Genomic DNA, 22596 nt, shown 5'->3' on the forward strand with positions numbered 1-22596 from the left:
TTCACCTAACTTTTCCCCTTGATATTAAATAAAACCTTTTTGTTATTTTTGAATTTTAAAAGTGTCTCAAGTGCAATTTTCAAACATTTAAGTTAAAGGGCATTCCTGTCTCTTCCCTCAAGTTCCTGAGCAGAGCAGATAGTCGAAATATATTTTACTGACAGGGTGGGACAGCCAAAGATTTTTCAGGGGAGAAGAAAATATGTTACCTGGGCTGCTAAATCAGAGAAGGGACAGAGAAATGGAGGGAAAATCTTGCATCTTAGGGAGGGAAATCCTGTGCTATGTAAGTCAGGGCAATCATGTGTTAATATGCTTTACATATTCAGTTTTCTGTAATCCTAGTTCTAGTAAATTGCTTGTTGGATGTCTCATCATATTGTTAGAATTGATTTACATGGTGTAATCTTGCTTGATCTCAATGAGAAAGGCAGACCATAAATATAGTAAATAAATAAAAGAAAGAGATGGGGTTTGTTAAAGGATTCTCCCAAGGGTTCCCCCCCACCCCCGCACCTTCTCACTCATAGAGCTTTCCTCTCTCCCTTGCTGTGCCTTATTTTGCCAGTTTATTTGCTCAGTAACTTCTTGCTGATTGCAAGGAACTGAATGCAGTCTTCAAGTCTGTCCTAAACACCTTTTTTCTTTCTTCTCGTCAGCTAAAGAGTTCCCAGGGCTCTGATGTTGCTTACGCAGCTCTGCATATCACAGAGCTTCCCATAGCAGGGCCAAGCTTTCCACAGGCAGAGTTCCTCAATGCTACTTAAAATGTTTTAAACAAGAGGCATAACATCCTGTACATTGTCAAATGATCCTTAGGCTGCAGGTATTAATTACCAGCTTCCTTCGGTCATTTCTAAATGTGCATGTTAAGGCGTGAATTTTCATAAGGAGTTTTTATTGGATTTTGTAAATAAGCGTCTGTGCAGAATAATCTGTGGCAATTGCTGTGTGTTACATGGGATTCCCCTCTACCCACTTAGTCTTCTACTCTATTGTTTAACAGCACGCATTGTCTGAATTTTCTCATGCCTGTTTTAGTAATTATGTCAGGAAATGCATTTAGAATGTAACACCCCAAATGGCTGTACAGTTCTCCCCACCACCACTACAGGGTTTCTTGTAGACACCTTGCCTCCTGTCCATATTTTTCTGCATAAAAAAGCTCCAAAGATGAACACTTCCGATTTCACTTGGAAAAAAAAATGACTTTTGTGTTTCTTGTTGTTTGGAAACATCCATTCTAAGTTTGTTACATAAACATGTTTAGACTTCAACAAATTCTTGAGAACTGTGTTACTTATGTGCCTTTTTAAAAATTCTTGAAAATATATCTGGATTCATACTTTTTCTTCCTCTTTTATTTACATATAGTCTACATTTCCCAGTGAGACTGAGGGTGGATTATACAATGTAAGTCATTTCAATCAGTAGGATGATATGTTTAGTAATAGGACTTAGAATTGCAGAAATTTGAAACAGAATTGTCTGAAAAAAGCATATTAAATATGTTTTATTCAGTTTTGGGCACCACATTTTAAGAAGGATATAGACAAGCTGGAACGGGTCCAGAGGAGGGCGACGAAGATGGTGATGGGTCTGGTGACCAAGTCCTATGAGGAAAGGTTGAAGGAGCTGGGCATGTTTAGCCTGGAGAGGAGGTGGCTGAGAGGTGATATGATCACCATCTTCAAGTACTTGAAGGGCTGTCATATAGAGGATGGTGTGGAATTGTTTTCTGTGGCCCCGAAAGGTAGGACCAGAACCAGTGGGTTGAAATTAAATCAGAAGAGTTTCTGGCTCAACATTAGGAAGAACTTCCTGACCGTTAGAGTGATTCCTCAGTGGAACAGGCTTCCTCGGCAGGTGGTGGGCTCTGCTTTCTTGGACGTTTTTAAACAGAGGCTAGACGACCATCTGACAGCGATGAAGATCCTGTGAATTTGGGGTAGGCATTTGTGGGTTTCCTGCATTGTGCAGGGGGTTAGACTAGATGACGCTGGAGGTCCCTTCTAACTCTATGATTCTGTGATTCTATGAAATATTGAACAGTGCAGAACATGGTATTGCATTAGTAGAAATACAGTACATTTTCTTGGGCTAATCTGTTACTATATAGCCCTGTTTGCTTTATAAAAATGCCATCCTGAACTGTTCAGTGTGGAGAGAACTGTTCAGCCTGTGGGACAGAACCAGGGACGCACCCTGGTTCTGTCCTGCAGCCTTCAGTGGGACTAAAATAGTTTGTGGCCTTAGTTATGGAATGAACCATTCACGGTAAAAGTTATACCCTTTGAGAAGTACAGAGTTGGTGCGGGAACTGTTTGGCTGTAAAATTTCCCTTTTTCCACAGCAAAATTTCTACAGCAACTAAAGCCACTCAGAGGGCTCTAGCTTCACAGAAGCACAATGGCCACATTGAGAGTAACTGCTGGGGAAGCCCTCCTTCCTTGACTACTCTGTAAATGCAGTTCTTTCTCTCTGAAAAACCCTGACATCAGCGTTTGGAAAAATCTAAGAACTTGTGTCATGGAACAGTGCTGAGGCACTTGCTTGGGCTGCTGAATGGCTGAACTGTGGCTGAAACTTTAGTAGCTAGGCATTTACACTCCCACCCTCTCTTCTCAGTCTTTCTCCAACTCTGCTGTTGAGATGGTATTACTCTATGCTTGCTTGAAGCTTGGCTTGGAATGGTAACATACGGATGGCATTGTTGTGAGTTACCAATAAAAAGCTAAAAACGCCTTGCTGCATATTTAATGCTGGGGAGCTTTGACTAGTCTTGAATGACATAAAAAAGGTGGGGGTGGATTGTAGCAGGAACTCAAGGAACTGACGGACTGATATGAATTGCTGCTATGTCTGCATACAGACTTGGCTTTAGTTCTCCTCCAAACAGTGTAGTCCAATTATGCAATATGAATTTGTGGTAAAAACAGTACCACAATACATTGACTACATCACATAGCCTGGAACCGTAATACCCAAGGGACTGCATTCTCCCATACATGCCTGAGTAGTTATTGAGATTTTTATAGGCAGTGTCCTCGTTCTCACAGATGATTTGGGTGGTAACTGGTAGCAGGGCCTTCTGGATTACTATTTCCAAGGAGATATACCTGGTGCCTGTGTTGGTTTCTTTCAAACATATATAGGGAAGAAAAACCCAACAGTTTTACCATGCTTTCCCCTGACTTTTCCTGTTGCTAGATCCAAATAGGCAGCTGTGTTGGTCTGAAGTAGTAGAACAAAATAGGAGTCAATAGCACCCTTAAGACCAACTTAGTTTTATTCAGAATGTCAGCTTCTGTGTTCTTGCACACTTTTTCAGATGAGGAATGAGGTACGGTAAGCAGAGCCACATATAGCTAGTGGGGTTTGGAATGCCAACTGGTACAAAGTTAAAAACCAATAACAGAATAGTAAAATTAACAAATTCAGAAAATCTTTGATCTGGGTTGCATTACCGTAGGAAACCATAAAACAGTAACATGTCAGAATGTGAGAATGCCTGTTAATTATTCTATTGCTAATAAACCTGGGACATACTCAAACAAAGGATATTGGCTGTTTATTTCATTACATTTATTAAACCCATCTTCTACTATATTTTAATGTATTTTTTCCTAATGGCAAACTAGAATGATGTATATATTTATGTTACATGTTAAAAGGTAAATCAGTTGGACAGGAAAAACTTCTGGGAAAGAAATGCCTTCTTTTTGACTCAGGTTTATTAGCAATAGAATAATTAACAGGCATTCTCACATTCTGCCATGTTACTGTTTTATGGTTTCCCACGCTAATTCAACCCAGATCAAAGGTTTTCTGAATTTGTTAATTTTACTATTCTGTTATTGGTTTTTAACTTTGTACCAGTTGGCATTTCAAACCCCACCAGCTATATGTGGCTCTGCTTACCGTACCTCATTCCTCGTCTGAAGAAGTGTGCATGCACACTGAATAAAACTAAGTTGGTCTTAAAGGTGCAATTGACTCCTATTTTGTTTTCCTGTTGCTGTTCTTTATAGACAGCTGTTAGTGTTTAATAGCTTAGAATGATTTTGTATTTTAGATTTTCTATTGTATTCGAGTATTGTGAGCCACTTTAGAGAATGTATTTGTAAAGACAACTCTCTTTAAATGAGCTAATAAAATAAATGGCAGCTTACAGCCAAAATGAATCAAAGTTATGCGAAAAGGCACATCCCTGTTCACTACTGCAAGCATCCTTGGCCATTGTTGCATGATAGGATTGGGTTTGCCATCATGGCTGTAGTGAGGGTTGCCAGTTCTGAGTTGTTGGTAGATACCTGGAGATTTTGGAGGAGGAGCCTGAGGAGGTCGGGGTTTGGGGAAGGACTTCCAGAGTCCAGCTTCCAAAACAACTATTTTTCTAGGTGAACTGATTTCTATTACCTGGAAGTCAGGTATAATAGTGGGAGATCTCAACCTACCACCTGGAGGTTGGCAATCCTACAATAGGGCTGGGGTTTCTACTTCAGCATTGCATTCCTCTTTCTTCAGGTTTCTTTTTGTTTTTTACCTCTTCTTAGATCATCTCTAGAGAAAAAATGTTCATCTGCTATCATATTTCCAGAATTGGTGAATCCAGTTCAGGAGCAAATTGTTGCAGTAGTTAGTCTCCATATGGGATAGCTTCGTTTTATTACATTTTCATGACACCCCTTTCTCTAAAGAGTTCAAGTTGCTATGTACAAAACCCTCCCCATGCACACACATTTAATTTGTAGTTCCATCATTTTGCATCTACCTTGGCAGTCTACTGTAGCATGTAGACTGGAAAAAAATCTGTTAGTTTGATGGTTTGATGCTGCATTATCTAGAATGCCTGTTTCAAAATTGAAGAGTGCTCTTGGTTACAGATTTCTTAGCAGTACACATGAACAAATCCTTCATGTACTTACTGCCTTAACACTTGAGCACCTACTACTGTATCTGATAATTCGATGAAATTTGGAATTAGAAGATGAAATTTAGTGAAGATTCCAGCTTCCTTACATAGCAAATTTTGTATTTTGTCCTTTGAAGATTGAAACTAGTGCTGTCTGTAGAATTGCCAGAAACCTAAAGCAAATAATACTGCAAATGATTTTTCCATGAGTCACATTTTGGGTGAGTCTGCTATCCAGGTCTCTTACTAATAAGTGTGTTGCTTTATGTAGTCAGTCCCATGAAGAGTGGATATCACTTGATTGCCTTCCTTCAGATCTCATTTTCTGTGGTTTTCACTAACACCCCCTCCAACAAAATAAATTGTCAGTATTTTGTGTTATACTGAAATTTCTTCAGAAAAGCAAAAAAAAAAAAAAGGGGGGGGGGTAAGGACTGTAAGCACCCTGACATTCTAATTCAAGAGAACAATGCATGTTAGAAGAAAAACAAAACAAAATTGCCACTAAGTAGACAGTTTAATTTGCAGAAACTTGTGTTCCTTGAGGTGTCTACTTTCTTACACTGTTCAGAATCTTAGCATTGCAGTGCCATCAGTGTTATGTAACTGGTTTAAGAAAAGGTGACTACAGAAAACAACTTACTGCTTTTAGTTCTGCTGAATATATTTTGGATATATTCAGGTTTTGTTTAGTGTAAAGGCACAGTTTTGTTTGCTTCGTGGAATATCTCAGAACCACCAAAAAGAATTTCTAGGAAGGAAATCAGTGACAATAAAAGTAGAAGGTTCATCTTGCTTTTAATTTGGCTCTGAATATGAAGTTACAATGTTTTTATACTGTTGGGTAGAAATTACACCTCCTTATATTTCTTCTCTGCACTGAATGAGCTGAATCTGTACAGGACTGGGAGAGTTTCATTGCAGTCTTGACCTCCTGCGTGTCCTGCTTCCATATGCCCCCCCCCCCCGACAAATAGAGATTCTGGCTTGCAGCCCATGGAGTTTCCGGGAATCTATCCCAGCATCCTTTTGGAACATCTTTCCCCTTGACGCATGTGGCATTGTTTGTACACTGCCAATCTCAAGTAGAGACAAAGATGATAGTTTTGGAGTTTATAATTTAAGGGGTGGGGGATGTTTTGTACCTCTGTAGGTTTCGGAACAAATATGACTTCTGAAAGATGGTCTTTTGCCACGCTGGAGGATTGGGGTGATAACTGTGTAAACAAATTCTTTCAAACCTATTACAATTATGTATATGTGCAGTGGTGTTCTGTGGAAAATATTACCTGTCTACATAAGTATATGGATATAACTAAGTGCAAGCTATCCAGCTGATTTCATATGCAATAAATATTTATGTATCTTTTTAAATTTGTTCTTTAAAATGGCTAAAGAAAAGCTTTGAAGATACACTGTATTGTGTGTTGACATCTCTGGGAGTTATTTAGCTGTTTACTTAATAGAGATGTTGAAATGGTGACTTAAATTCATTTGAGCTCATGTTCCTAAATGTTTAATGTTATATTATGTGGATGCCTGCCTGTGATCACACATCAATGAATGCAGTATCTACAGAAAGTATTAGTTTTCCAGGGGCCAGATATTGTGCTTTGGGCACGTAGAAATGCACAGCTCCACAGCAAAAACACCAGCTAAAGCAAGGATTTGTGGACAATTCGCAAGAAATTGGAAGCAAATGTACATTTGTGACACACATAATAGATAAAAGCCTTTGATCTTATTCTGTGAGGCTTCAAACTACTTTTGTTCCATATATGTAACTAAAGAAATGGAGGGAAGGAGAACCAATCATTACTAACAAATTGTGACTAGGAATCCTTTTTAAAGCCTGTTACTCTTAAATATATTTATGCTATGCTGTGTTTTCTTTTTCAGGTTTCCCCTCAAAAAACCTACAAGGTAAGTTCTTGAGAATTTGACTATTTGTACATGTCATAACATAGAACATATCGGTCCTGATACTGCTTCAGAACCCATTGGCCAATCAGTAGCTTGTTTGTCAAAATAAGATACAAAACAAACTGCATTGGGGTCAGTAGTGACTGTACCTCAGTTTTTAAGAAGATTGCAGACAGTAGAAAATTTGGAAGTTGCCCTTTAGCTAAACACTACTTATCACATGGTTGAAGGTCGTGTTTGGGGAGGGGGGGATGTGTTTGAAAGCATTTAAGGATCATTAATGGTGATTCATATCTTGTAAGGCCAGTTCACTTGTCTTGAAATTTAACTCAGTGTGCAGAGTTGTCCTAGAGTCTTGAAAGGGTGGGAGTATTGAAGCTTCACATTATGGGAGGGTTAACAGTTAACCATAAATCAAATGTGTAAGTTAATTTTCCACTTGACATTTAATTGATCTCAGTATACTTTTAAAAACAATACTTCCCTGTAAATGTGGGAACTGGCATCTCTGGATAACAGCACTTCTACAGTGGGGTTTTTTGAGGTTGTGGGGAGAGAGGGGTTCAAATGAGCCCGGGACTTGTAATGCTTTCATTTTTCCATTCATTCCAGTTTGTATTAACCAGACTTCAGTAATATTCTACTTTTAATGTTTCTAAAGTAAAAAAGGAAGGCAGTCAGTTGGGCACAATTGGACCAGTTATACTCAAGTAATATATACAGATATTTTTCTCTGATATCCTATGCAGATATGCAGTACTTAAGAGTAAAGCTATTAGTAAATTTCTCTTTTGCTGTTGGATTATTAGTAAAAAAAAAAATTGTGTTCTTTCTTAACAAAATTGTTTCTTAACAAATCTCTTAACAAAATTGCTTAATAGTTATGATTTCCTAGGAGTCCTGACTGATATGTATGTGATTTACTCAAGCTGGCTTTTCCTTCTGTTTGGCTCCAGGCATGGCAGCATTCTGAGTAGAGAGTCTCCAGCAGACAAGAAGCAGAAGGTTGAGCGCTGCATCAGTGCCCACGACTTTGACCCTACAGGTAGAAATCCTGTTAGCCTCCATCACAGAACTCCAGCACTTCATATTTAAGAGGGTTTTTAGAGTTAGAAAACAGTTGTCACATGCTTTAAGTGGTGTAGAATTCAAAAGCTACCCGTGTTCTTTTTCCACCCTAAAAGTGCGTAACACTTTCAGATACTCCTTTTTCACATTAAATGGTTTGCATGTTATTGACTGTTGTGCTGTTCAGATGTATAAATCTGGTCTGGTACAGTGATGAGCCGAATCTCTTGTGAAAGCAAACGTAACAGAATATAGTTGATTTGCTTTCTTTTTAATGACAGTGATAGAACCATTGATAGTTATTTACTAAAACGGGCAGAGTACATGTCCTGTGGACAAAAGGGATAGCTGTAGATTGTGGTTTTCTTGCAGGCTGGAGTGGGAGCGCCAAGTATGGTCATTGGACACATTGATAACTACCAGCCACACAGGCAGTATGTTGACCTGTGCACAGATGCTTATTATTCTGCATAGCAGGTCATGAGAGTGTTGGAGCCCAGAAGGCATAGTCCAAAGGACAGAGAGCTTGAGAAGCTGATTTGCAAAACCCCACAAGTTCAGTCTTTGTCTTCCTGACAATTTCCCCTTGCACTTCTAAGAAGGTCCTGTTGGGTAGACCAGTGCTGTATCCTTTGTAGTATCTGATACTGACTGCTGTGACATGTTATCTGGCCTATCAAGTTGAGATCCTCCTCCCAAGTCCTGCCACTCATCTGAAGAAGTAAAGTGGATGACTATGAGGGATGAGGCTTTCTCACTATTAGCACTTTGCCATTGGAATGTCCTCTCCCTTGAAGTGCACAAGCCCTCTATATTGAAGTCCTGTACACATCGGGTCAAAACCTTTCTTTTAATTCAGACTTTTAACAGAGAGGTTCTAATTTATTATTATTTTTTAAGCTGTTGTGGTCTGCTTTGTACCTGGGCACTGCTTTATGACTCTCATTTTAGGCTGCTGAATGTTTTATGCCGGTTTTATGCCTGTTTTTATGGCTTCTTTTTATGACGTCGTTCTTGATCATTTTTATGTTGCTGTATTTGTGGTTTTATTGTATTGTTTCTGCTTTGAGCAACTTTGAGCAGGTCTTTGGAGGGGCAGCATACATATACATTTTCAGAATGAGATCACAGGGCTAGATAAACTGCTGTACTTGGTAAGGCTGTTCTCTGAGGAGCAGGCATGAAAAATATGCAGCCCTTTGTGAACAAAAGAACTTCTCTATGCAGCCTTCCAAGGGAATTGGCATTTGATCATTTTTGTTTTCAGGAGTTGTAGCTGGACACAACTGTTCACCTTCTCTCCCGCTTGTGTTCGTAGACCATCTGTGTTGCATTCTAATGTTGTCTTGGACTTCAGTCTGCATGTGAAGGTTCTGCTCACTCCAACCTACTAACCCAAAGACTGCTGTTTACTCCTAACTGTGTGACTGGGTTGCGGGTGAGCCTCTTGGCCCCATGCTTTTGGTCTATGTGCTGCGCCATCCTGTCTGTGATTCTCTAGGGTCATGAACAGGTGAGAGCTGACCCCAAAGGCTGCAGACTACAATATGCAAATATAAGGAATTAAGGAGAAAGGTCAGGCTCCCCTATGTGAACCACATTGTTGTACCACCTCTTTGTTCAGTGAGATCCATTGAATGGTGTATTGGACTGCACTTCCCAAGGCAGGGGGTTCAGTTCATAGCTCAGCCCTGAATTCACTGGGTAGTCATTCATTTTTAGATCTGAAAAATGGAAATAGTAAAGGTCTGCTTTGCAGCTTGATTACAAGAAGGAGCAAGAAGTGCTACCATCCCCCAGCCCTTAGGAATGGGATGGGCTAGTAGCATAATAACTAGTTAGTGCTTCCTTGTTATACCTTTTAAAGGATTTATTTTCAAGCAGGCATAGTTAAGCTAATGAATAAATATTTCTCTTCTCATTGGTGAAAGTGAAACATGTTAATCTGGATCTACAGCATTCTGATCATGGGTATTTTAGCATCCTTTGACCTTTCTATCCTAAGAAGCACTAGTCTGCTCTCAATCCCCCCTGTTATGATTGCCTGGATTTTCTAAGGAATTTGGATAGCAGGGCTGGGAAAGATATTTTCTAGAGAGCTGGGCTCAAGACTTGTTGAATGACCCCACTGGTCAGAGGGTATATGGACTGTTCCTTCCAGTTGTAAGGCAATTCCCATAGTTAATATTTATGCAGCACAATTCATGTACGTGGTGTATTATAGGGCAGGGCATGTTGAACATATATAGGATTTCCTCACCTATTCATAAGCTGGTATAGGAAAGAGCTTAATCACGGTGTCCTTGTTTGTCCCCACCCCACCCCAGCTCACTAGCACTTTATAGTGTGTTGTTGCCTCTGTAGTTCCTGCCTTTGGTATTCACATTCTGATTTCCAGATATTATCACCTCTGTGTGGCTCATTCCTTATTTTTTTGTGTTGCACGATTTAACCTGATTATACAAATCATTCTGTTTTATTTTTTAAAATTCCATGTTGGTCTCCATATTTCCTATATCTTTTTTTTCTCCTTTTCTTCTGCTCTTGTGCAGATAGCTCCTCCAGGAAGACAAAGTATAGCTCAGAGGAGAGTAGATCCGAGACATATGGTAAGCTTGACGCAGCCACTGCAGCCTTGTGCCTTGTTTTGGTGTGCTCCATACTGTTGCTCTGTGTGCCTCGGGCCTGTACCCTTTACCTGCATGCATGGTTTGCTCTGCTGCAGGGGAAAGGATGGAGCTTTTTAACGTGGCTTAAATGTGCAAGCTTGCAGCTGACAGCTACTAACCTGTGTGTTGCAGACGCTGGGTGTTTTCTGTATTGTCTTCTATTCCAATAGGAAAACATACTTTGACCTGAAGTGATTGAGGACTTGGTGCCATGTAACATACAAGGCAGGGAGCCAGCTTGGTGTAGCTGTTAAGAGTGGTGGCTTTTAATCTGGAGAACTGGGTTTGATTCCCCACTCCTCCCTCGCATGAAGCCTGCTGGGGGACCTTGGGCCAATCACAGTTCTTGAGAACTCTCTCAGCCCCACCTACCCCACAAGGTGCCTGTTGTGGGGAGAGGAAGAGAAGGCAATTGAGACTCCTTAGGATAGAAAAAACCCCTAATCTCTTCACACATTTTTGAGTTGGTGTGGACTTTACAGTATGTGTTACATATAGGAGAAAGTTTTGCCTTTTGTCTAAAGAAATTACCAAACCATTTCACTTTCCTTCTCGCTCACTATGTTTCCCGTGGTGACTTCTCCTTACCTTTCATAAGATGGAAAGCTAATCAGGGGTGTAGACTATTAAATGCTTAAATTATTCAGTGAAAATGATTAGTTTACTCTTTCTGTATTGCTGTAAATGTTTAAACATTTTCTCAGCAGGAGTGGGTGTGTAGAGGTCTTCACATTTCTGTGAGTGTGAAGGTGGAGTTTGCCAAGAGGAAGGTGGATGTCCCTTGTCACTGTGACTGCAGTGCATGATTCTTTCGTGTCCTGAAATGTACCTGTAGAATTACCAGTGGAAACATTAATTGCTTGGGAGGAAGAGCAGCCTGAACAGAGTCAAACACCTCTCAGGTTTTTAACAGAAAATAGACCCCCCCACAGTCACACTGCTTGTTCTTTGGAGTAAGATGACCTTCTGCCTATTGTACATTTTTAGTCTTGAAGACAGAGCATGCCAAAAGGAGTAGCCACTTGGGAGCTTGTCAGTTTAAATGATAAACTCTTTAATAGATTAAACAGTTGGATTTAAACAGAATTTACATCCATAAAATAAATTCCTAAGGCCTCTTCAGAACAACATGAGGGGGATTAAATTTTTTTTTTTAAATTCATACTGCTTTAAATACATAAAGTGCATTAAGTTGAAGTGCTTCAAGTTCTCTCTGTGCTTCTGTTTCCCTGAATTTCTCTAATGCCACTATTCATCCTGTGAATGATCGGGTTTAGTTTTAGAGTAATAAATCCCAAATATAAGATGTTTACAAACTGTGTTCCCAGAAGTATTTCCATAGGCTTTTTCTGTAACTATCATTTCAAAGAACACGAGACGTTAGAGGCTATTTTGACTCCATCGGTCTCTTAAACAGGAGAATTTTACATAGCATCCTTCTTTAGGTCTAGAATTCTAAGTCGTGTTGAATCTGCAAGTCATTTATTGGTCTGTCACTGCCTTAGCACTTGAATTCTTTTCAAAATGAACCCATCCTAGGTTTTGTTTTTCCTTTTCTTCCAACATGCACTGAATGCTAGGAAGTGATCTCATGCTCTGCCTAGAAAAGCAGTGGATAACAGACATTAAAAAGGAGGGGTCTGATCTTGTTTTGAATTCTGTGCTGGCCATTGGAACTCATTGGTCTGTGCTCTAGATGAATCATCTTCACTCGTTTTCACATGCTAAAGTGCTCTATGGATGGATTGGAGCACTAATTAGCATGGAGTCTTCCAGGACCTGTGTTTAAGTCAACCATTCTTACTATACTGCAGTAGAACAAAGCAGCAGACAAATGCACCTTTAAGACCAACTAAGTTTTATTCAGAATGTAATATTTCGTATGCTCTTAAGCAAATGTCATCAGACAAATGGGAATGGAAGCAGCAATTCTTAATATAAGTGGGCAGTGTGGAATCATGGGAATGTTTTTAGCAGATTAAAAGAATCATTGCCCACTTATATTAAGAATTGCTGCTTCCATTCCCATTTGTCTGATGAAGTCTGCATAAGAGCATATGAAAGCTTACATTCTGAATAAAACTTAGTTGGTCTTAAAGATGCACTTGTCTACTGCTTTGTTACATTTTCCAAGAGTAAGAGCATTTTCAGAGCTAAATTCTTTGTTCAGAGCCAGGGCCTTTTTTTTTTTTTAGCGTGAACATACAGGAACGCATTTCCAGTGGGCTTGGTTTCAGGGGGTGTGGCCTAACATGCAAATGAGTTCCTGCTGAGCTTTTTCTGCAAAAAAAGCCCTGTATGAAACAATGGTGATGGCGGGGGTGTGAAATAATATGCAAATGAGTTCCTTTTTTTGTAGAAAAAGCCCTGTTCAAAGCTCATTGCAAATATACGTGGTAAATTATTCCTTGAATGGTTCCAGAAATGAAAAAAGCAGCTGCCACCACAGCTCTGAGATGCTTTCTTCAAGTGTTCATTGCCTTGAGGAGCAGAAAGCTCCCTCTTTGAAATAAAGTAAACTGGCTTTATTAGACAGGAACTACTTAGGGAAAGGACTTTGTCTTTTGCAGGTATTTGCCTATCCATCTGCCTTAGCCAGAAAAAGTAATAGATGTTGCTACTTTGAAGGTCACAGATTAGCATTTTTAAAGATTTTTCATTACTAGTGATATCGGATATTTGTCTGAGTGTAAGCCAAAACCTCACGGTAGAAACTCCTCCCTGATATGGAGGTGGGAAATCCCACTTCCATAAAGCTTTCTGTGAAGACTCAACTTAGGAAATGTGTTGTGTGCCTAAGAACAAAGTTTGAGTCCTGGGGCACCTTATAGACCAACAAAGTTGCATTTAAGGTTTGAGCTTTTGTGTGCACTCACACTTCCTCAGACACAATGAAATAGAAATTACCAGTCCATACATACAGGCAGAGGTTGAACAGTATCATTAAGTGCTTGTTGAGGGTTATCTGTAGTTTGCTTCCTGTGTCTGCATTGCATCCAGTTTTTCATGTGTAAAAAATGAAACAAAATTTCCTAACTCAAACCCTTAACTGAAATCCTCGTGCTTCCTCTTTTCCTTCCTGCCGAAGCTCTGCCTGCATTAAGATTCAGAAGGGCAGACTCCATTCCCTCTGCCTTTGCTTGTCAGTCTTTCCCTGTGCTTGTACTCCTCCCTTCTTCCTACTGGGACTGGAACTTGGGTGGAAACACTTGCAATGTTTGCTTTGGATGAAACCAAGCTACTTAAGAGCCTGCAAGCAGAAAATAATGTTCTTTGTATATTGCTAGTGACTGCAGTCTTATTGCCTACCTTTGGATGTTAGTGGGGAAATACTTTGAAGTGGCAAGAGTGATTTGAGGCATGGCAGTTAGTTTTTGAGGTAAGAGCTGTTGAAATCCTTATTTGAAGGAAAAATAAGTCCACAGTCCTTCCTTGTGTATAAAAGGAAATGCAAGTTAGGCAAGGAACGTCATTCTAAGGTCCTGCAAACAGTGTTTCAAGGGTTTCTCTTCATAAATTCTCTCATCTTCTTAGTTATCTGCAAAAGACTAAACATTCTTTTCTTTGTTCCCGAAGAAACCATTTTGCAATATGACTCAGTGCCTTTATTTACTTAGTTACTTCATCTATAGTCCACCTTTTTTGCAGAGCCTCAAGTTGGATTACATAATTTTAAAACAATGTTATGAAAACTGTACTGTATAAAACATACAGTCATTAAAGATGGATAACCAAATTTTAAAAAACAATGCTAAATGACACTTTAATATGTACAGCAGATAGTGCAATCGATAAAAATTGCAGAGCAAAAAGGTAAAACTGGGAAATGTGAGAAATAATCTAATACAATAAACAATGGGAATGAGAAAAAGTTCTCAGACGTTACAGCTACAATTCTGTTCTCTTTAGAAAAATGCCCTCCTGAAGAATCCATTTTACACATTCTGTGGAATGAAAGAAGTATGTCGATTTCTCATTTTGTCAGGCCATTCCACAAGGTGGGAGCCACAACAGAGAATGTTTAGGCGTAGGGTTTGTACCTGTTTGCAGGGCAGGATTTCCACAAGGTTTTGCTCAGATGAATGAAACTGCCCTTGAAAAGTGTGTCAGGAGAGGCTCTCCCCCAGATATGTGGGCCCAAGGCCAGGAAGCGCTTTGTAGACATTAACCAGTACCTTTCATTGAACTAATAGGTAACCATTGGAACCACTGCAGAAGATTGTAACATGCATACTCCCTCCCGGCTCCCAATTGTAATCTTTAAATGCTTTTTGCACCAAGCTGCAGTTTGCATCTTGGGGTGATTCTTACAGTGGTCTCTATCTCAAGATGAGTCACTTCAGGGATAGGAAAGATTATTTCGCAGTTTTGGTGCTTGGCAAAAATATTGATTTGTGTGCCACTGAAGTTCAGCTACCTCAGGGAATGAGGATAACTTGGTTGGGAAAATAAAAACAGAAACAGCAGCTTTGTCCCTCTGGTTAGAACCTTTTATAGAGCTTTACATTCTGCTAGGCACCATCAGGGTCACATTTGTGGTTCCTAGTCCTGGGAGGCTTCTGTTCATGTAACTTCAGATATAACAGACTCTTGGTCCAGGTGGAATTTATTTATTTTGTACTGTGTCTGCCTGCTCAGCCTTGCTTCTGCTGCTGTCTTTCCTTTTTTCCTGAACCCGCATCCACAGCCTGCTGCTAACTTCCCTCATCCCAGCCTCTCTCCAGCTTCCCACCTACCATGGGTCTTGAACTAAGGGGTGGTGCCAGTTCAAACTATTTGCACCTAGGTAGCAAGCTAGGACACCTCTCTGCCAAATTCCTCTTTCCCCTTGCAATCTTTCTCCTTTCTTCCACCTTCTGATTAATGCTTCTCCAACATTATGGCAACTATTGATTCTCCTGTCTCCAGATCTCATCTTCATTCATTACCTTCTTCCCTTCTCCTCCTCTCTCTGGCATTGCCGTTCCATCACCCGGAAAGCAGTCACTCTCTGTTGCAGATCCCTTCAGCAAACATCAGCCATGGGACTGTCTCAGGTTGCGATTGGCTCAGCACATGAAAAAGTATGTTGCAGATCCCTTCAGCAGCTCACCCTTGCCAAATGCAAACTTTACTCATCTGCTGCAACATTCAGATGACACAGGAAAACTGCAATTCAACTCCAGATTGGCATGAATACAGTTTGTTGTTGTGACTTTTGCTTCTCCTTCCTGGCATGCAGAGCATGACTGGACTCTTCCTGACTTCAGCAAGCTCCAATTCACTGTGATGTCTGAATACGGGCAGCTCAGTGAATTGGAGCTTGATTCCTTCACACAAGCCAAAATTTTGTATGGCATTAAGCAAGCCCCATAATGTTGGAGAAGCAGCTTGTCGAACTGAAGCACAGGGCGGGAGTGGGTAGCAATTGCTTTCTGTAATTTTTTATCTGACAGTAGATACCCTGTGCAAACAGAGACCATTTTTTGATTGTGTGGACCTTGTGTTAGGTACAGTGGATAGGTTAGGAATCCTGCTGGTTTAACATCCATTTATTATTTATTTATTACCTTAAATTTCTATCCCGCCCTCTCCGCAAGCGGACTCAAACATGCCAGCAGTCTCTCCCTGGCTGAGCTGACAGAGGTGGCCTCAGTTTTGGTGTTGAAGACCTCAGTGCTTGTTCTTGGGAATTTCAGTACAGAGGCTGCCTTGTCAGGTCAAGCTCGGTCTTCATGGCCACCATGTCAGCCATGGGATTGTCTCAGGTTGTGATTGGCTGAACACATGAAAAAGGATATACACCAGACGTCTTTTCTGTGCTGCAAAGCAGATTACTTGTTGTGGGTGAAACACGATCTACCGAAGGCTCATTTAAGCTTACTGCCTCCTGCCTGCAGAGTTGGTGGACCTCTTAGTCCAGCTTCAGGCCTTTCAGATTGCAAGTGACACTGGGAGATTTTCAGTGATGGCAGGCGGCATGAAAAGGGGGTTAGACAGAGGATAGGTCCATCCTTCAGTGGCTACTAGAGATGGTAAGTAAAGAGAACCGCCATATTCAGAGGCAGTAAGCCTCCTGAAAACAAGCACTTGGAGGCAACATGGGTTAGGGGCTTGGCCTCTGTGGCCTGTTTGATAGCTCTCCATGACATCTGGTTGGCATGACATCCTATGAAAGCCATCCTACTGGTTTTGAGGAGGCTCTTGAAATCTCATGAAATGAAAGGCTGACTGGAGCAATAGACAGGGCTGCTCCTTTATTTATTTCATACACACAAACACACACATACACCCTGCCTTTGAGGCATCTTACAAACCCAAATTTTAAGCACACAAAATAGGGTTGCAACCCCAGATAGTGTCCTACCTTCTTGCTGTACTCTCCCTCGTGGTGTATGAGAGAATTGGGCAATTGATTTTGGGGATGACTAGAGCATTGTTAGCAGAACACTTGGGACAAATCAGGCAGAGCACGTCACAGAGCCTGTTTGCCGGTCACTGAGGTGGCAGTGATGGTAGCAAAGGCTTTTTTACTCTCTCTGGCACCCTTGATGCACTGAGTCTCATACAACTTAATAGTTCAAGGTTGTTTGTTACTTGGTTGTACCTAAGTCTGACCTGACTATTGATGTCAATCTGGCAGTTCTGTTTTTGAAACATTTTCTACTTATAGTTTCCAATCCATTCTAATTTGAAGGACAAGCTGAGAATAGAGCCAGCTGGTCGCTGGCTTGCTGCTTTGGGAGGAAAGTGATAGAGCATGTGGTATGTGGTGGCAAAATTGCTCCTGGGAGCAGTTATCCCTGGTGTCTTTGCTAGATATCTCTGTGCCCCTTGGTACATCCTCCAATCTTACTCATCAGTTATAATACGGTGTTAGATGAGTGGCTGTTTGGTGGTCATTGTGATTTCTTTCCAATCAGATACAAAACATTTCTGCCGAAAGAGCAGTATTGGGGAGTGGAGTTTTCCATTTTGCGAGCCATGCTCTTAAATATTTCCATGAGACTCCTGAATGGGATTATCTAGAACTGTGCGGCTGAATGTCATCAATATCTGGATGGTGCCCAGCTCTTGATTTCAGTTTCTAAGCCTTCAGATGTTTCTGGCTTGGCTGTAAATCAGTGCTTTGAGGCCATGGTCCAGTGGCTAAGTCAGAGCAAGCAAAATCAAAACACAATGGATGTCATGCTGGTCAGAAGGCTGATGCTTTGATGGGGTTGGATCAGGTGGGTTGGATGGAAAGAGCTGTCACTTGCGCAGCTTAGGGGAGCTCATGGCCCAGCCTTGCCGTTTGAAAAACAAGTTAGTTCCAGTGCAAAGACTGCCTTCTGTCAGCTGCTTTTGGCTCAGCAACTTCTTTCTTTCATGAAGTCAGCTGATCTGTCCACACTAATCCATGCTTTCGTACATTTGTGACTGGATTACTGTAATACGCTGTGTGTTGGGCTGCCCTTGCAAGCAAACCAGAAACGGGTTCAGTATGTAGCAGGTCTGAAATGGACATATGGACATATGAAGCTGCCTTATACTGAATCAGACCCTTGGTCCATCAAAGTCAGTATTGTCTACTCAGACTGGCAGCGGCTCTCCAGGGTCTCAAGCTGAGGTTTTTTATGCCTACTTGCCTGGACCCTTTTTTGGAGATGCCAGGGATTGAACCTGGGACCTTCTGCTTACCAAGCAGATGCTCTACCACTGAGCCACCGTCCTTCCCCAAATGAAGACTGATAGTGTCCCTAGAGTAGAGGAGTAAAGACCAGCAAAAAAATACTAGGAAAATTTGAATAAATCCATTCTTCTGGACTTTTTCCTATTTGTTTTTTTCACTAGAAAGACTGGAAAGTCTATGGAGCCCAGGGGTAGGGGGGAAGCCCGTATGATTTTTGTTTGTTTGTTTCATTTTTGAATGAGTAAAATGCCTTTAAGGACAAAGTTTTACAAATGCAGTATTGATGTAAGAATCTACATTAAGATGAAGAATCTACAGCACTATATATACTGTACATTCCTATATATACTGTAGATATATACATTGCTTTTAATCATATTCATCTCAATAGATTTTAATCACCTCATCTCAGAAGATGGGGGGAACTCAAAGCAGGGCCTCCGTAGGATAATGTCCGTAGTGGTTGTGTGGGTTTTAAGGGAGTAGGCAGTCCTGCAGGTATGTTGGTCACAGACCATATAGAGCTTTAAATGTTAGCACCAGCATCTTATGATCGTAAAGCTTAAATAAGTGTAGTATTTTGATAAGTATAGTTCTGGCGAAGAGCCTGAAGAAATGGAGTTGCCTGACCACTGCAAGATAGTGAAATCAGGAAGGTTTTTGCCAGCAAGGTTAAGCTAAGGCCTTCCTTATAAAACTCGAATATTTGTCAGGCGAGTTTTAAAACAAGCTGAGTTTTAAAAAATGGTTCTTGTTCCCTTCCCCCACGCCCTGCCCTTCGGCATCATCTTTTGAGGCAAGGCTTAGAGAAGTTCAGTCATGTCAAGGACTTGAAGGTGAAGGCAGAGAGCAGCATTTGATACTGTAGTACAGTGGCCCCCAACCTTTTTGGTGCCAGGGACTGGTTTAGTGGAAGACAATTTTTCCATGGACTGGCGGGGGGGGGGGGGGGGCATGATTTCAGGATGATACAATTGTGCACTTTATTTTGGTGTGATGGTTAAGTGTGTAGCCTCTTATCTGGGAGAACTGGGTTTGATTTCTCACTCCTCTGCTTGCAGCTGCTGGAATGGCCTTGGGTCAGCCATAGCTCTGGCAGAGGTTGTCCTTGAAAGGGCAGCTTCTTGGGAGAGCTCTCTCAGCCCCAGGGTGTCTGTTATGGGGGAAGAAGATAAAGGAGATTGTGAGCCACTCTGAGATTCGGAGTGGAGGGCAGGATATAAATCCAATGTTGTCTTATTATTGCTACATTGTAATATATAATGAAATAATTACACAACTCACAGACTGGTTGCTAACAGGCCACGGACCGGTCTCGGTCCACAAACCGGGGGTTGGGGACCCCTGATGTAGTAGGCAGATAAAGCACCCTTTTGGAGCTGACTCTATACATTATCTTAGCAATATGGTTGGTACCCAGAAGCCGAAGGGCACTTCCATAATTCAACCTCTTATGTGAAGCTGTTTGTGTTTTGTTCTATGCCGGGGAAACACCCCCTTTTTCATGGGTCCTTTTTTTGGTGGTGCTGAAGGTTGAATCAGGGGCCCCAATTGTACCGCTTCACTGATTTGCAGAGACACTCATGCACTTTGCTCTTCAGCAGCAATACTGTCACTCAGTGGATCCTGCTCCTAGTGGATCAGATTCCTGTTTGTGACTAAAGAAATCAGAATGCCTTGAGGCCTGCAGAAGGTTTTTGAACTGTTCTTAATTAGAGAATGAGCCAAATGCTTCAGAGCTTCTTCCTGGTCTTTGTGCATTGCACCCATGCATCGCAGCCATGCGAGTTGTTGCACTGAAGATCCGTTATGACCTGGGCTCCGTTCCCACAAAATAAATGCCTAAGAAAAGAGGGTGTGTTATTTTTGTTGTTTTACCACAGAAGCACAGCAGAGCACCACATCGATGCAACGTTATAAAAAGAAACCTCTTGAAAACCAACCTTTCATGTGCGGAATTCTTTAACATTGTTTTTGAGCATGCTCTGGATTAATTTTGAAGGGGGTTTTATTTTATTTTGGCGTGATTTTAATTTGCACAGAGCACAGTTGTACTCTTCTGCAACCTTAGTCTACACATACACTCACACACAAAAACAGAAAGGATATAAGAATATAGTGACCTAGTATTACTTGTCATTGTGCAGAGCTTACTTTGGACAGAAGCCAATAGCAGCGGTCTTCTTCAGTAATAAACAGAGCTGGGTTGTGGCTAACGTTTCGCAGTATGGTTGTAAAGTACAGAAGTATCCCAATAAAATTTTAGAATATGTGTGCCTTGGAAATGGATGTCTCTTTAATGGTGGTAATGTTTAACATTTTGATATCTATCTGTGAAGTTTACAGTTCTTCGGGAGGGGCATGTTTAAAAATGGTACATTTCTCCCCAGTATATTGGTGTTCATACAGTCAGTGATGGTACTTTGAACATGTAGAGCATATGACCAGCTTCCACTCCTTAAGTATTCTGGTAGACTCTTGGTGGCCATTTGGCAAGTAATGACAATATCTTCTTGAAAATTCAAACTTGAGGGAGCTGAATTTTCTGTTCAGCTTTGGCTAAGGAGATAGGATAGGCGAGGACAGGCACGCAGAGTGCTCCCGTAATTCTGCTTGCAGAGTTGGGTCTCAAAGTGTGGCTGATGATCCAGAACACTCTACCTCTCTGTACTGTACCTCGTATCATGTGATTAGTATTGTAAGCATGACCTGGTCTAGTAGTTTTCCTTGCTTTTCCTTGCTTCTGGCCTATTTCTTTCTGTGCCCCCTTATCCTGCAATTCCCACACAGCTTCCATTCTGCCAGTTGCGATCTGTTGTCTTCTAGCAGGATGAGGCTGTGGTCTGATGCCTACACCCCTCTCCTTGTCTTGCTTTTCCTGCCCCCGTACAGGTCTTGTTCAGCGTTGTGTTATTATCCAACGAGATGAAAATGGATTTGGGCTGACAGTCAGTGGAGACAATCCAGTATTTGTGCAGTCAGTCAAAGAAGGTGAGTGGGCTTGCTAAGAGGCGCGTCGCATTCTGCAGTTTCAACTGGTACAGTTTACATACAGAGCGTGTAAAAGAACGATGCATTTAATTTATTTCTGCACGTGTTGGTAGAGAACACCGCGGAGTGCTAAATTTGTCCCTGGTTCTCAGCATCGCAGTTTCATGGCTCAGCCAGCATGAAATAATGCACTTCATTTACATTGTTCCCAATGAGGTGCAAGGAGGTGTGATGCATTATGTAGAGCCAGGCTACGGTTGAAACGGATGAAGCAGCACTAAAAGCCATTTCTCGTGAGACTTTTTTGCTGATTGAGGAATGCTAGCCAAATAATAAATAGTATGATGCACATGGTGGATTTTAAAATATATATATTTATTTATTTACCTTAAGAACATAAGAGAAGCCATGTTAGATCAGGCCAATGGCCCATCCAGTCCAACATTCTGTGTCACACAGTGGCCAAAAATATATATATACACACACACACACTGTGGCTAATAGCCACTGATGGACCTCTGCTCCATATTTTTATCTAACCCCCTCTTGAAGGTGGCTCTGCTTGTGGCCACCACCACCTCCTGTGGCAGTGAATTCCGCATGTTAACCACCCTTTGGGTGAAGAAGTACTTCCTTTTATCCGTTTTAACCTGTCTGCTCAGCAGTTTCATCGAATGCCCACGAGTTCTTGTATTGGGAGAAAGGGAGAAAAGGACTTCTTTCTCTGCTTTCTCCATACTTATTTATAGCCCGTCTCTCTCAGGGACTCAAGGCGGATTCAGGTGGGTAGCCATGTTGGTCTGAAGCAGCGGGACAAGGTTTGAGTGCAGTGGCACTTCTAGGACCAGCAAAGTTTAATTCTGGGTATAAGCTTTCGTGTGTGCATGCAGAATAAAGCTTTGTTGGTCTTAAAGGTGCCACTGCACTCAAACTTTGGACTCAAGGCGGATTACACGGAGTGAGTCAGCACAATCAACAAATGGGACATTCAGTAACCAGCACATTTGGGATTTTTTTAAAGTCTGGAACGTGCAGTGATATGAAATGAACTTACGTGTTTTTTTTTCTTTCACTCCATAACCCTTCCCCAAAACATAAATATGTTCAGGGGAAATTGGTTTGCAGCTTACATGCATTTTTAAAGGCTAGCTGTGAAAGTTGACATTTACTTCCTACCTGATAGGCAGTGTAAATATTTGGCTGTCGTGCCCAAGTGCAAAAATCTTATTATCGAGCAGCCCAGTTATACTAGCAAAGAGCAGTGCAGGAGTTACATTTAAACCTAGGATGAGAGGCCAGTACGACACAGTAGTTAAGAGTGTTGGCTTAGGACATGGAATGTTCAAATTCTTATTCCTTAATGAAGCTCACTGACTGAC

General features: G+C 41.2%; 1 protein-coding gene across 1 annotated transcript in view; it reads left to right on the forward strand.

The window, feature by feature from the left end:
* ARHGEF12 (Rho guanine nucleotide exchange factor 12) overlaps positions 1-22596 on the forward strand; it is a 124134-nt gene that overhangs the window by 36337 nt on the left and 65201 nt on the right. Inside the window, exons 2-5 of the mRNA XM_060251846.1 lie at positions 6815-6838; positions 7795-7883; positions 10459-10515; positions 21119-21217. Coding sequence (XP_060107829.1) covers positions 6815-6838; positions 7795-7883; positions 10459-10515; positions 21119-21217 — 269 coding nt within the window. The remainder of the gene's footprint in view (positions 1-6814; positions 6839-7794; positions 7884-10458; positions 10516-21118; positions 21218-22596) is intronic.

The sequence above is a fragment of the Heteronotia binoei genome, chromosome 12 (genome assembly GCF_032191835.1).
Source record: "Heteronotia binoei isolate CCM8104 ecotype False Entrance Well chromosome 12, APGP_CSIRO_Hbin_v1, whole genome shotgun sequence".
NCBI lineage: Eukaryota > Metazoa > Chordata > Lepidosauria > Squamata > Gekkonidae > Heteronotia > Heteronotia binoei.